This window comes from Gavia stellata, chromosome 1 (assembly GCF_030936135.1).
Source record: "Gavia stellata isolate bGavSte3 chromosome 1, bGavSte3.hap2, whole genome shotgun sequence".
In the NCBI taxonomy this organism is placed as follows: Eukaryota; Metazoa; Chordata; class Aves; order Gaviiformes; family Gaviidae; genus Gavia; species Gavia stellata.
Window position 1 is genome coordinate 73,680,663 of NC_082594.1, and position 13,535 is coordinate 73,694,197.

At 39.0% G+C, this 13,535-nt stretch overlaps 1 protein-coding gene across 1 annotated transcript in view; it reads right to left on the bottom strand.

Moving 5' to 3' along the window:
• GABRB3 (gamma-aminobutyric acid type A receptor subunit beta3) overlaps positions 1–13,535 on the bottom strand; it is a 202,031-nt gene that overhangs the window by 120,072 nt on the left and 68,424 nt on the right. The window contains exon 2 of the mRNA XM_059820938.1: positions 4,938–4,985. Coding sequence (XP_059676921.1) covers positions 4,938–4,985 — 48 coding nt within the window. The remainder of the gene's footprint in view (positions 1–4,937; positions 4,986–13,535) is intronic.

A 13,535-nucleotide genomic window follows, 5' to 3' on the forward strand; every position in this document is an offset into this window, starting at 1 on the left:
CAGCAGGTCAGCCCCTAACCTGTACTGATGCATGGGGTTATTCCTCCCCAGGTGCAGTACCCTACACTTGCCTTTGTTGAATTTCATACGGTTCCTCTCTGCCCAACTCTCCAGCCTGTCCAGGTCACACCGAATGGCAGCATAGCCTTCCGATGTGTCTGCCACTCCTCCCAGTTTTGTGTCATCAGCAAACTTGCTGAGTGCACACTCTATCCCTTCATCCAGGTCATTGATGAATATATGGAACAGGACTGGACCCAGTACTGACCCCTGGGGAACACCACTTGTTACAGTCCTCCAACTAGACTCTGTGCCACTAATCACAACCCTCTGAGCTCTATCGATCAGCCAGTTTTCAATCCACCCCACTGTCCGTTCATCTAACCCACACTTCCTAAGCTTGCCTATGAGGATGATGTGGGAGACGGTGTCGAAAGCCTTGCTGAAGTCAAGGTAGATAACATCCACTGCCCTCCCCTCATCTATCCATCCAGTCATGCCATGGTAGAAGGCTATCAGATTGGTCAGACATGACTTCCTCTTGGTGAATCCATGTTGACTACTTCTGATAACCTTCTTTTCCTTTGAGATGACACCCAGAACGAGCTGTTCCATCATCTTTCCAGGGATGGAGGTGAAGTTGACTGGCCTGTAATTTCCTGGGTCTTCCTTCTTGCCCTTTTTGAAGACTGGAGTGACACTGGCTTTCCTCCAGTCCTCAGGCACCTCGCCTGTTCTCCAGGACCTTTGAAAGATGATGGAGAGTGGCCCAGCAATGACTTCTGCCAGCTCCCTCAGCACTTGTGGGTGCATCACACCAGGACCCGTTGACTTGCAAATGTCCAGTTTACTTAAGTGGTTTTCATCTCTGTTGTTTGAAATGTTCCACTTTTCAGCAAATAGTTAAGTAGGGGAGAGAGGGAAAGAGTTAACATGACTCTGTGGCCTAGTGGTTTGGCTCTTATCTGTGAAGTACTGTTATTTCATAAAGAATCCAGTAATTCATGAATTAATTACTGGATAAAATAAATCAACGTACAGTGGTGTAAGGAACAGAACCCAATTCTCTGCTCCCCTTAGGTGCCTTCATCATTGTTCATTCTCACTCTTGCTCTTTTTCCAAAACAGTCTTTCTGTCCCAGTAAAATTATCCCTGTAAAAGATGAGTCTTTGAATGTCGTAATTCAGGGACTAAAATTCATCACTGTACCAACTGCTTTGGTGAATGTTGCATCCTCTGGGCCACTGGACAGTTAAGATCTATGCTCCTGATCAAATTTTGTTTAATAAGGTAAGCACAGCAATATTCTTTTCTTCCTTAGCATTGCCAATATTGGTAAAGGCCACTTCAAAAATAGGTAAGTCTAAACTTCAAAGGCAAGCATTATGTGTGAAGGAGCAAAAGGACTGTCCTTGGGATGATGCAAATACTTGTGGAAGAATACACCTGCCAAGCCTACACGTGAAAGAAGTCCTTGGGGTGAGTGGGGTTACAATGGATTCATTGGCTATGTCTGGGTTAGCAAGCACCAAGGCTGGTCTGCAGAGCAAAACCGCTGTTGCCAAGGACCTGATATCCATGCCATACACATTTGGGGGTGGGTTTTTTCCCCTTAGGAAAAGTTCTAATCTGGTCCCATAGACTAGATGCTCATTAGCAGTTGGACCACATTCAGTGTGCTGCTGGGGTGCATTTTCCACCTTAGTTTCGTATGAAACGAATTGAGTTCATGTGCTCTAAGACTGCTCTGAGATGTGAACCAAAGCACAGTAAGTGGGAATGATCAAATGATTCTTCACTTCACAGGCACAGTCCTGATCTGCACTAAAATGCTATGTAGATGTACCCATCATCTCCTTTCAGAAGGAGCTGGAACAGGGCACACACAGCCTTTGTTAAAGGACAGAAATTGTTGAAGGCAGTGGGAGTGGAATGAGGAGCCACTCAAAATTTTGAAACAAATTCCAGTTTTCTTCATCGTTGTCAGTACTAGCGGAGATACTGAAGAGGAGGCAATGACAGGAAAGCTAGAGAAGAGGAGAGGTCTGCTCACAACTGATGCATTTGCAGTACTACCACTATCAGTCACCAGACTGTAGGAGAAAGACTGGCCTGAGAATCAGGGAAGAGGTATTTGATCACACTGTGCAATACATCACTGAGCTCTTGCGCTGCGAAGTGGTACCAAGGGTTTACCTGACAAAATGAACACAACCCAACATACACGCTGAGGTCAGAATCACTTATCAGAACGTTTTCTTTTTCATTTTCCTTTCTGGCTTGTCTGTCAGTTAACTGATTTTGACAAAGATCCAGTCATACCCTGAAGCAAACTGCAATCACAGAGGGTTCAGAGATACGAAAGAGAGAGAGAGAGAAACTAAAAAAAGTGGGAAGAATTGCTGCTACAGCTGAAGTGGTGTCTTCTGAGGAACACAGGACATTAATCTTACTAGGCTGAGACCCATGCTGCTGCTTACCTGTTCTGCCTTGCAGCAATTTTAATAGCCTGCTGGTTAAACCTGCTGAGAAGGTGTAATTAATAAAACTGGATGGGAAAAAATCCACAAGAAAATTTTCAACTCTTTTTTTTTTCCCAAGCCTGACTTCTTTTTACTTTACGAAATCAAAAGTTGAGGACCATTTTTGCCAAAATACCATTGAACAGAAACTTAATATTTTCTTCAGAAAGATCAACTTTCTTACTTTCTGTCCTACAGTATCTCAGCAGAAGCAGAGTTTTAGAGTGGCCACAGGATGCTGGGGAGTAGATATGCGGCATCGGGGCTTAGGGAATACTCTGCGCTTTCACAGTTTCATATGCTGTGTTTTGCCTGTTCAGATAATGAGCAGCGGTTGTTGGAGGAAAACTGTGTAAGGAAAACAATATTATATTTATCTATTATATATATTTATCAGAAAATGTATGTAATATTTGCTGATGTTGAGTAGTAACAGTTTATGCTGAGCTTATAACTGACAATGTTTATACTCATTGTCCCCATTTCTGTCAGGCAGATTGCAAACAGCGTTGCATGAATCTGTTTGCTTTGGTTGCATAATTTGCTGGTTTTCATTTAATTATACAGAAATATTAATGCTGTTATGTCAACAGTTCTGATGTAGTGGAGATCTTGATGTTTCAGTGGGGCACATAAAGAATAAGGTATTAATCAATATGAGTAATGGGGACAAATTTGCCTTTAATAAGAGGCTTGACCCAAATTGTTTTGAACTGTTGTTTAATTTTCAGATGGTTATTCTTCTTCATATTCACGAAAATAGAACAAAACTTTGCATTATCTGAATGAATTTAAAAGAGTATTCCTGCAATATCCCATTCCTTATGCAGCAAAACCTCTGGATTATGCACATAATGAGTCAGGCACATCAAAATAAAAATCCATTGACACTTTGGCAGAGGAAGAAATAATCAAGGCTCTTTATAACTCACATTTTTTCATCATAAAGATTAATGATTATGCACTGAAGTAACACAAATACATTAGAGAAGCCTGTGGTGCTTTAGAAGTACTATTCTTTAAGTCTCTGTCCCAATGAAAACACGGTCTGTTTAAAAAAACAGACAACTGAGTTACGATTTATTTTTTTTACTGTAACTGCAGTTGAGGAAGAGCTATTTTACATATGACTTCTTTGTTAAGAGTTTCTACTTGAGTGTTTTCATCTAAATCCCTTTGTCAGGAGTACATTATTCTTAACAAAACAGAATGCAGCAGTGACCTTCTTATCTTTAAGGTTAGATAAAAACAGAAGGATATTGCCCATTTCTTAGTGTTTTCATTTTTGTCAATAACTTTATGAATCGCATTTGTGATAATTATTGTTTATGCAATTTTTTACTACAGCAGCCAGAATTCGAAGTCAAGACCAAAGCCTCATTTTGCAGGAGATTATATGTAGTTAAGAGGACAAGCATGAGTTGTTTGAATTGCTTATATTTAGTATTATATATATTTAAAGGAAGGTCAAGTCAGGATCCTAACTGACTGGTGCATCTGTATAAGGACTAGCTAAAACACCAAGAGATGTTGGTTCCAGACATTTTCATCCAAATGTCCCTTTGAATTGTAACAGTGAAAAAGTAGAAAGACAAAGAATAAACACAGGGCAGGAGGAAGAAAGCCATTTATACATGCAAACACTCCCACATAAAACAGGATAAGCAATGAGGAGGAAGAGCAGTGAAATGATTTGGTATCAATCCTGATTTGCTAAGATGAGGAAGAATTCTGGAAGTGGTAATCCAAGGTAACAAAGAAAAAGCTATGGGTAGAATAAAGTGAAAGTCTGATGTATGTCTTGATCTTATCCTTGGAGTAGGTTTTTTACTTATGCTAAGGAGTGCCCTTAAGAGGAAACAGTCCATGAAGCATGAGGGGAAAGGAAACGCTTCAGAGTGTGGAGAGTGTGGAGGTGCATTTATATAGAGGCTGTATCCACAGCCATGCACTGCCAAGACACAGCGTTCTGCTGGTGGAAGTGCCTCTTAGTCTTTTAAATGCATCCTCTTTTCCCAAGGCTGTGCCAGCTAGCCCTTCGCTCTCATTCCTCAAACACTGGCATCAGAAACAGCCACGGTTAAGCTCAGAACACACAGATTAGGATCATGGGTCATATTCCATCTGTGGAATAACATGTAAATCAAGCTGGCTGTGTAACTACATTGCTTTGTCATATGCACAGTATACAAAGGGAAATCACTATATAAAAGGGAATCATTATTAGGTAGATACAGAATTTTGTGCATGATGATCTAAAATATTTGTCATTGTGCCTTAATTTAAATATTACTTTATGGCTCAGGAAAAATAATATTTTAAAATAATTTTTAATAATAATTTTTAACATTTTAAAGGGTTAACATTCCATTTACTATTAATAATCACATTTTAAAGTACTTTTTGTTACTCACCTTGTGTCATAAATTGCATATAGTTTTTTGTTTTCTTCAACTGCATTCCTAAAAAGAGAGAAAGAGAGAATATTATTTGAATATCCTGTGTCCATTGCCAAAACAAAGCATAGTTTAGGGCCTTGAAGGTTTTCAGACCATCATTACAGAATGTAGGGATGGGGAAAAAAATCTATAAATTGACTTGTTCAACCTCTGACATGACAAGATTGTAATAATCTTTTGGAAATTGTCTAAGTGTTTTTTTAATTATAGATCCATGACTCTGCTGCCAAGAAATGAAAAAGCAAAAAAATAGTCACTGCTTCTGTGAAAAACACAATGCAACAATATGGTTTTGATAGAGCTATGTGAATAATTTTCAGAAAAGGTTTCTAATTGATCCAGATGAATGTCATCCAATTCAGTTATTTAATTTTTTTTTTAATAAGCCAAACTAAAAAAAATACATTGAAGTCTAATGCAATGTGTTCAATATAAAATGAAATACTTATCTCTGATATTTTGAATACTCTTATGTGTGTTTAAACATTGAGGTTTGTATTAAAAAGGCACATCGAAATTTTGAAGCTTAATTCTCTATTTTTGAGCTTTTTCAACTGAAATCTGTGTGACTTTGCAGAATACATTTTGCATTTTTTAACTAGAAAAAAGATATTTTTTCCTGAAATTTTCTGTTGGACTGTTTCAGAACATGTGGGAACAAAGGACTCTTCTGAAATAGTGCTAATATTTAAGGGAGAGCAAGAGGAGATGTTGTTTGAAATGTGTTGCCTTTGCTGGGATCAGCAATAAAATATAAGTTTTAGCTAAGTAGTTCCTGAGAAGGCGTGATGAACGTAAGGGGCACTCCATAATAAGTATTGATTTGTATCTTACAATCTGATTTGTGGCTCTATGCATTACTTCACCTGTCTGCTTAGAGAAGTTAAAGAGAAGCAACTAAAAGCATGGGGTAAATGATCCTGAGTTTGAATGCATTAAGCTCCACTTACATGGGAAAGGTAGATCCTGGGTTTGGTCCTTGTTCCTGGAGTGGTTATGAATTTTACATTAAATATGCACTGGCTAAAGGATGTTAACAGCTGAGTATTGTGAATGTCCAACTCCCTTGTGCACTGGGTAGGGAGATGTGGGGCCTCTCTCATGTCTTGGATCCCCTTGAAATAGCCAGCCATCTAAAACAGAACTGGTAGGGCTGAGTAGGGCTCAAGTTAGATGTCGCCATCTAGTCCATTTAAGATGCCCTGAGTTACTTGAGACACTGCATAGAGCTGTCAGTTACAACACAGGACCTATGCACGACCCACACTCTACTGGAGAGGTAACTGAAGTCCAAGGGGGATACCTTGGGGAATCCCAATGGCCCAGGATGCTCGTGTATGGGAACTGGGCTGAGCCTCTCAGGTCAGATTCCACCCAAGAGAAGGATCCCCAGCTTTCTATACATAGGCTTCATTAACTGAGTTGACTAGCTCTCTGTTGACATAATGGGAGCACCCAATTCTCATGTAGACACCTACAGCTAATCTTCAGATGAATCCTACCCCAAACTTCTCAATATCTTACGTTCTTTCGATAGTTCTGGGCATCAAGATTCCCAAGCCACATTTCTCTGGATTTAAAGATCACTGTATTGCATGCCTGTCACTATGCCTGAGCACACTATTTTGTGGTTGGATTGATATTCTCAAGTACAGTTTTGTCTAGTGTCCACACTTCTTAGTTGTCTGGTCCACCATGACTCAGTATACGCTTGGGGTAATTTCTTGAGCTCAGCAAAGGAGAGAGGAGGGGAGGAAGAGCAGAGAAGGGGCATCTGAAGCCTCAACACTGACCCAAACATATGCCCTGACTATAGTCACATATCTCATATTGGTAGATACGGTCAATATTGAGATGAGAAGGTGGCTGGGCTCTTTTCTGAAGTGTGCAAGGCCGCTTGCTACAAGGTATTGGAGCAAGCACTCTACATTTGCAGAGGTTGGTTATAGAGAGTCAGGGAGCATGCTCAACCTTAGTCTTCCTTTAGGACTATGCTCCCAAATGTAGGCAAAGGAATGACACCTGAGACACAGTCAGTAAGCACGACAAATGGCATGGGATTGATAGCAAATTAGCTATGGGTAGAAGAGGGCACCACTTCTAAATGAACATGTGCAATATAGGTGGAATAAGTGTCTGTTTTCAATTCCCTTTCCTAAATATAGCCATACCCATAAGATAAAAAGAAACTTGCATATACTAACAGTTTCTGTTAATATATTTATTAAAATCTTCAAAAGAGTGCAAAACATCTTGTATGGCTACCTTGTGGTTATAACTTTTGACATCCATCAGCAAAAATGCCAATGGCAGGATTAAGAATTAACTTAGCTTCTTTTTTGGAAGAGCAGATAACAGCAAAGGGATATCAGGAAAGCAATTAGGCAAATGTAACAGAAAAGAATCAAATTTCATCTTTTAGATGTTGAAGTTTCACAATGAGCTTTTATTCAAACTGATAATGTGCTCCATTCTTTTATTCTCTTACAAAAATGTGGACACATCTTGATGTTGAAATTCTCTTATTCAGCAGAATGGTAAAATCTTTTGGTCTCTGCATTGAAAAATGCCTTCTTGTGAATGATGAGTAAATGGAGTTCATCTCTTACAGAAGTCTCCTACTGCTGCTCTCTGCCTGGCACCAACAGAAGACATGCTTCTGAAAGTATTACAAAAGTAATTCCCCCATCACAAAAGCGCCACATTAAAAGTACTTATATTAAAAGCACTTTGTTGTATATGAGTATCATTATATAATTGATTATTCCCATTAAAATGCTTTGCATCCTTATCACAACTTTAATAAAAGAACAAAACTGCTTTGAATATTATACATGCACTTGCCTAGAGCCACTATTAAGCAGAGAGGCTCTGTGTGCAGCCAGGCAGTCGTTGATGGTAAATCAAATGGAGGGCATATGGTTTCAGTATTGCTGCTGTTGGAGTTTTTGTTGCTAGAAAGAGCTAATGTTTTGCATTTAGGATTATTAAAGTAACAAAAATAGTAACTCATCTTTTCCCCTTTTTTTCTCCCCAGCTCTCTTGAAGGCTCACTCAGTATAATAGAGGAAAACACGCCATGAACAATGCGTACTGGAACGTTAGGACTTTTCTGAACTGCAAATTAAGAACTTTGTGTGCTTTTTTAAAGCCCTCACAATTTCTGCATGATACCACGACTCAGAATGTCTCTGGTTGGGATTCCTCCTTGCTGATGTAAGCATCAGAGATTAAATGTGTAAGTCTGAGCCAGTTACCATGGGCTGCTTTAATAATCAGTGAGCGGGGGGAAGCAATTCCAAAGACTGAAAGAAGCTCCAAAGGCTGAAAAAGACTAAAATAGTGTAGATGAATCATCCTCCAGAAGTGCCTAATAACTATGAACATAGCCTATACCTAGCTAGAGATCTAACTTTTAGGTATGTAATATTGTGTAAGATAAATCCCATCCATGGTGATTTACTGGGAAGGAAGGCTAGATCTTTTTCAGTACATTGAGGATGTTGCCTTCCAAAAGCTTATCAGACCAAGATGTCTTATATGTCCTTAGGTGGAGCTCCATGAAGAATATATCTGCTAATGGTAAATGGACAGCAAAGAAATAGGAAAGCTGCTAAGCTAGTACTATATTTCTGGAATTGCTGGAGTCTTTTAACTAACTGTAAGTTAAATTTTAAACAACGATCATCACTTTTTGTCACACCTTTAAATCCCAAAAGGTCATGTAAAAGCAGAAATTAAGTTAAATACCATATTAATTTGAAAATAGTCTTGAGGAGAGTGAAATGTAATAGCCCCTTCTGGATTAAGACCAGAACACAAAACAATGCTGGCAAATCACAGAGTGCTTAACAAGTTCTCTTGATGTTATGTATCTAACAGAATGATTCAGCATGAAAATATAGATACAAAGGCTAATATAGCTTGGAAGATAATGCTAACAATAAGAAAGTGAGATATTTCAGCTTCAGATTCTGAAAGCATCTGAACATGGAATGCCACTATTGAGAAAAAATACTTTATTTTTCTACTCTGGAAAGAACTCTGTACACGTCACACAAGCCATTTACAAACAAGAAGAAAAGCAAATGTGATGCTAAAGTCCTTCTCCACAGGCTTGGAGAATGCACACCTCATTATATTTGAGCCTTTTTCATTTTGAAGTGAAGAAAATACTTTTGTTGATTGACCCAGCATACACAATAGAGACCAAATTCAGCCCATACTACGCGGCTTTGGTGCAATAACTATTGGTTGTAATAGCTCAATGCAAAACCTCAGTGTAAATCTTCCTCCCTGGAACAGCTGTTTCTAGGCTTCTACCTCAAGATTGCTCAACCCACCTTGCAAACCCTCCCTCCAGAAACTTCAGAAGCAGTGAGGCACCTGCACCAATGAGTCAATAAAACTCACTTTCCCTTTTCCTAGGAGGTTCAACCGATGCTAACCAGGTTAGGTATTCAAGGGCATCATTGTCACACAGGGTGATAAGCTTAACGAATTATTTTTAGTACCTAGAAGCCTATCAAGAAAAGTAAGAAAGTACAGACTGAAATGCCAAATGCAAAAATGGGAAACTGTGTTTAAAACTCCCAGGATATTATAGACACAGTTATTGAATTACCACTGTAGATCTGCTGAAACCTCAGTAAGCAGCAGACGATGGAGGTTTCTGCTATAAATATAAGATTCACATAGCTATCCCTTATTTTTTAAAGTATAAACTAAGTGGATGCAAGCCAAGTTTTCATAAATAATGCCAAAAATGTTTATGTATGAGAAGCTTAAACTCTGTGGCTCTAGCTGAAATAAATGTTTCAGTGAACATGATTTTAAACATGATTTATTCAAATGTTATGTTAAGTAAGCATTCAATATGCTTTTATGTAATGCTGATGCCCAAGTTACATGTAATTATGATGACATTATAGCATCCTTGATCTTTCATAACCTCTCTAGAAATTCATTTTTCCCAGCATCAAGCTCCACAAAGAGTATGGAAGTGACAATGTCACATAGTATAAACAGTTACCAGAACAATACTTTTCAGGTCCAATTCTATGAGGGCTAGCCAGTCTTGACTCCTTTTGACATCAGCCAGAGCTGGGAAGTTTAGCATTGCTCAGAAACATGCCAATGAATTAGCAAGTCTACAAACCCATTCGTTGGCATTTAAGAGCAAGGTAGGAAGGATGAAGTGAGACTATATCAAGACATAGACACTTGTTTACTCACATTTTAAATCACTGATGTTCCTCAAGGTGTCTAGTTCTAGTTCAGATCTAATAGGTTCTATACCATTATTTTAGTCCACAGAATTTCTTTTCTTTTTCTTTTTATTGCATTCTATTTCCAAATACAGAAAATAATAGGCATAGGGAAAGCTATCAAAATACGCAAAACAGCGGTGCATAAATTTGCAGTTATCCTTACAGTAAAGATCTCAGAGTCACTGCAGATAGTTCAGTGAATGTTCCAACTCCATGCTCAGCAGAGGTCAAAAAGGTAAACAAGTGCTAAGAACAATCAGGGAATTAATAGAACAAAACAAGATCAGTACAGTATTGTAGAAATCTGTGCTCTACCCACATCCTGTAAACTTCATGCAGGTCTCTTTGATCTCAAGGAGCTTGAGAGACAGATAAAGGTATATATAGGAAAGAGCTACAGGGATGATTAGAAGTATGAAATGGCATTGGTAGGAAGAAAGAGACTTAGGGTGAGACTTTTAAGTCTGGAAAGCAGATGAGGGAGAAGAGATATGATAGATGTGTATGAAGCCATAGACTGAATAAATGATTATTTGTTATTGCTCATACTATGAAAAACAAAGAAGCACTCAGATGATCAGGTGGTCGGTGTAAAGCAAGAAATATGAAGTCCTTTTTCACACAATGCATAATTAAATTGCAGAGTTCATTGCCAAAAGAAGCTGTAGAGGTCAAAGTTATAAATGGGCTCGAAAATCCATTAGACAAATGCATGTAAAGGAGCTCCATCAATGGCTCTTAAAACCAATGTTGTGAATGCACCCTCTGGCTGAGGAAGTCCATAAACTTCAGACTGCTTGAAACTGAAAGGTTATACCTGCGGAAGAATTACTTTCTATCTGTCCTGTTTCTTATGCTCCTCACAAAGTATGTGCTACTGTCCATTGTTAGAGGAAGGACAGCAAACTAGATGCAACTTTGGCTTGACTCAGTACGGGAATTTTTATGTTCAAGGAGATCGGAAATACAGGTTTCTGGTTTACTAAAATAATTTTCAGATCTTAAACTGTCCTGTTATTTTCATTACTATACTCTCCAGAAATAAACCACTGATTTTGCTTCTCTTCCTTCAGAAATTCATCCAGTTGCATATTTTAATTCCTGTTCTTCCATCCCCTGAAACACTTGCATACATGCCGGTGATAAAAAGTTTTCCAGTGTCCCTTCTAACCCTCATGACCTATTGGAGTGCTGTTGTAAAACACATTTTTTCAGAAAGAAAAATTTTCAGTTGCAGTTTTCCATGCAAAGTTACACGGGAGGCAGAAGAGACCCTTGAGTTCTCATCCTGGAATCCTGGTGGGCATTGAATGTGTTATTTAATGACCTGTATTACAAAATGCAGAGGTCACCTTGACCCAACATTATGACAGTTTTCAATGAAAGTAGGTGTTGCTAACATGCTCTGTGCTGAACTCAGTGCTGTTGTGTAATAGCCATGCCAATGAGCACGTCTATTTGACAGGGCCCATTAGGTACCCCTCAGGTCCTTTTAAGCAAAAATTTAAGGTGCCCTTGGTCTCCAAAGAAGTTAGGGTTTCTGTGGATCATTCCTTGGATTTTATAGGCACCCACAGAAAAAAAAAAAAACTTTTGTTTTGTTTAAAGAATAGTATTCTGAAAAAAAATGGAGATAAGGCATTTCCATGAAATACTCAAGTTTTTCAGTTATTTGAAAAAATATAATGAGGAAGAATAATTTCTTGATCCATTCTAAACCTCATTATGAGCATATATATTGTTATACACAAATACATAAAATAGGGTTAGGAATCCCCCTGACACACACACTCCCCAACTGCCTACTTGTACAGACAAAAGTAGTCTCCAAATTATGCATGGAAGAACAATTTTAAGATGATGAAAACTTGTATGATCAGATGAAATAATCATGTACATAATAATACTTTCTCATAGGTTGCTGCTGCTTTGTAAGTACAGATCAAAATATGCTGAGTAAGAGCCAGCAGTGTGCCCAGGTGGCCAAGAAGGCCAACGGCATCCTGGCCTGTATCAGAAATAGTGTGGCCAGCAGGAGCAGGGAGGTGATCGTGCCCCTGTACTCGGCGCTGGTGAGGCCGCACCTCGAATCCTGTGTTCAGTTTTGGGCCCCTCGCTACAAGAAAGACATCAGGGTGCTGGAGCGTGTCCAGAGAAGAGCAACGAAGCTGATGAAGGGTCTAGAGAGCAAGTCCTATGAGGAGCAGCAGCTGAGGAAACTGGGGTTGTTCAGCCTGCAGAAGAGGAGGCTGAGGGGAGACCTCATCGCTCTCTCCAATTACCTGAAAGGCGGTTGCAGAGAGGTGGATGCTGGTCTCTTCTCCCAAGTGACAAGTGACAGGACAAGAGGAAATGGCCTCAAGTTGTGCCAGGGGAGGTTTAGATTGGACATTAGGAAAAACTTCACTGAAAGGGTTGTCAGGTTTTGGAATGGGCTGCCCAGGGAGGTGGTTGAGTCACCATCCCTGGAGGTGCTTAGAAGATGTGTGGATGAGGTGCTTAGGGACATGGTTTAGTGATGGACTTAGCAGTGTTAGGTTTATGGTTGGACTTGATGATCTTAAAGTTCTTTGCAACCTAAATGATTCTATGATTCTATGAAAATAATTATTCTAAGTGATCTTTAGCTCTTTTGGTTGTTTAGATAGGAAGTCTTTATAAATTCAAAGGCTGTCAGCCCACAGTGTGTCAGGAACTGAATTTAAGAACCCAGCCTTAACATTTACATTCCTAGGTTATGTTTCAGAGTTGGTTGTAGGTGTTAAAAATATCACCTTTGAGACCATTAAGTGCATTATATCATAGCCTCAAGCTGTACTTTCATTTATCCACAACTCTTCTTTAAACATTGGAAGTTTTGCTTTAAAAGAGAAACAAGCTGGTAACAGAGTGTATGCATCTCTGCATTTTCCCTACTTCATGTCAAGTGTGAGGTTGAGAGAACTGTAAAGTGTAGTTAAATAGTCATGGCAGTCTATGGAAAATTGGAACTCTTCTATGAAATGGAAAACATGGAAATGTTCTTTGCTTTAAAAATGAACCAGAAGAACTAACACCATTTTTATTTTACAGGTTTTTGAGATGTGAATATGTACACTTAAACTGTCCTGAATACACTGGGACATCCCACCATCTGTTGCAGTAGTACTTTATTCTAATTCAGTGCTTTTATAATAGGGCTCAGTGGAACTTCAGCAGCTAAAACTTTTTTTTAAATGCAAAATGAACATCCAGTGACACTGGAGTACTCTCAGCTCTCCTCTTGACTTTGCTAAAAAAGAAA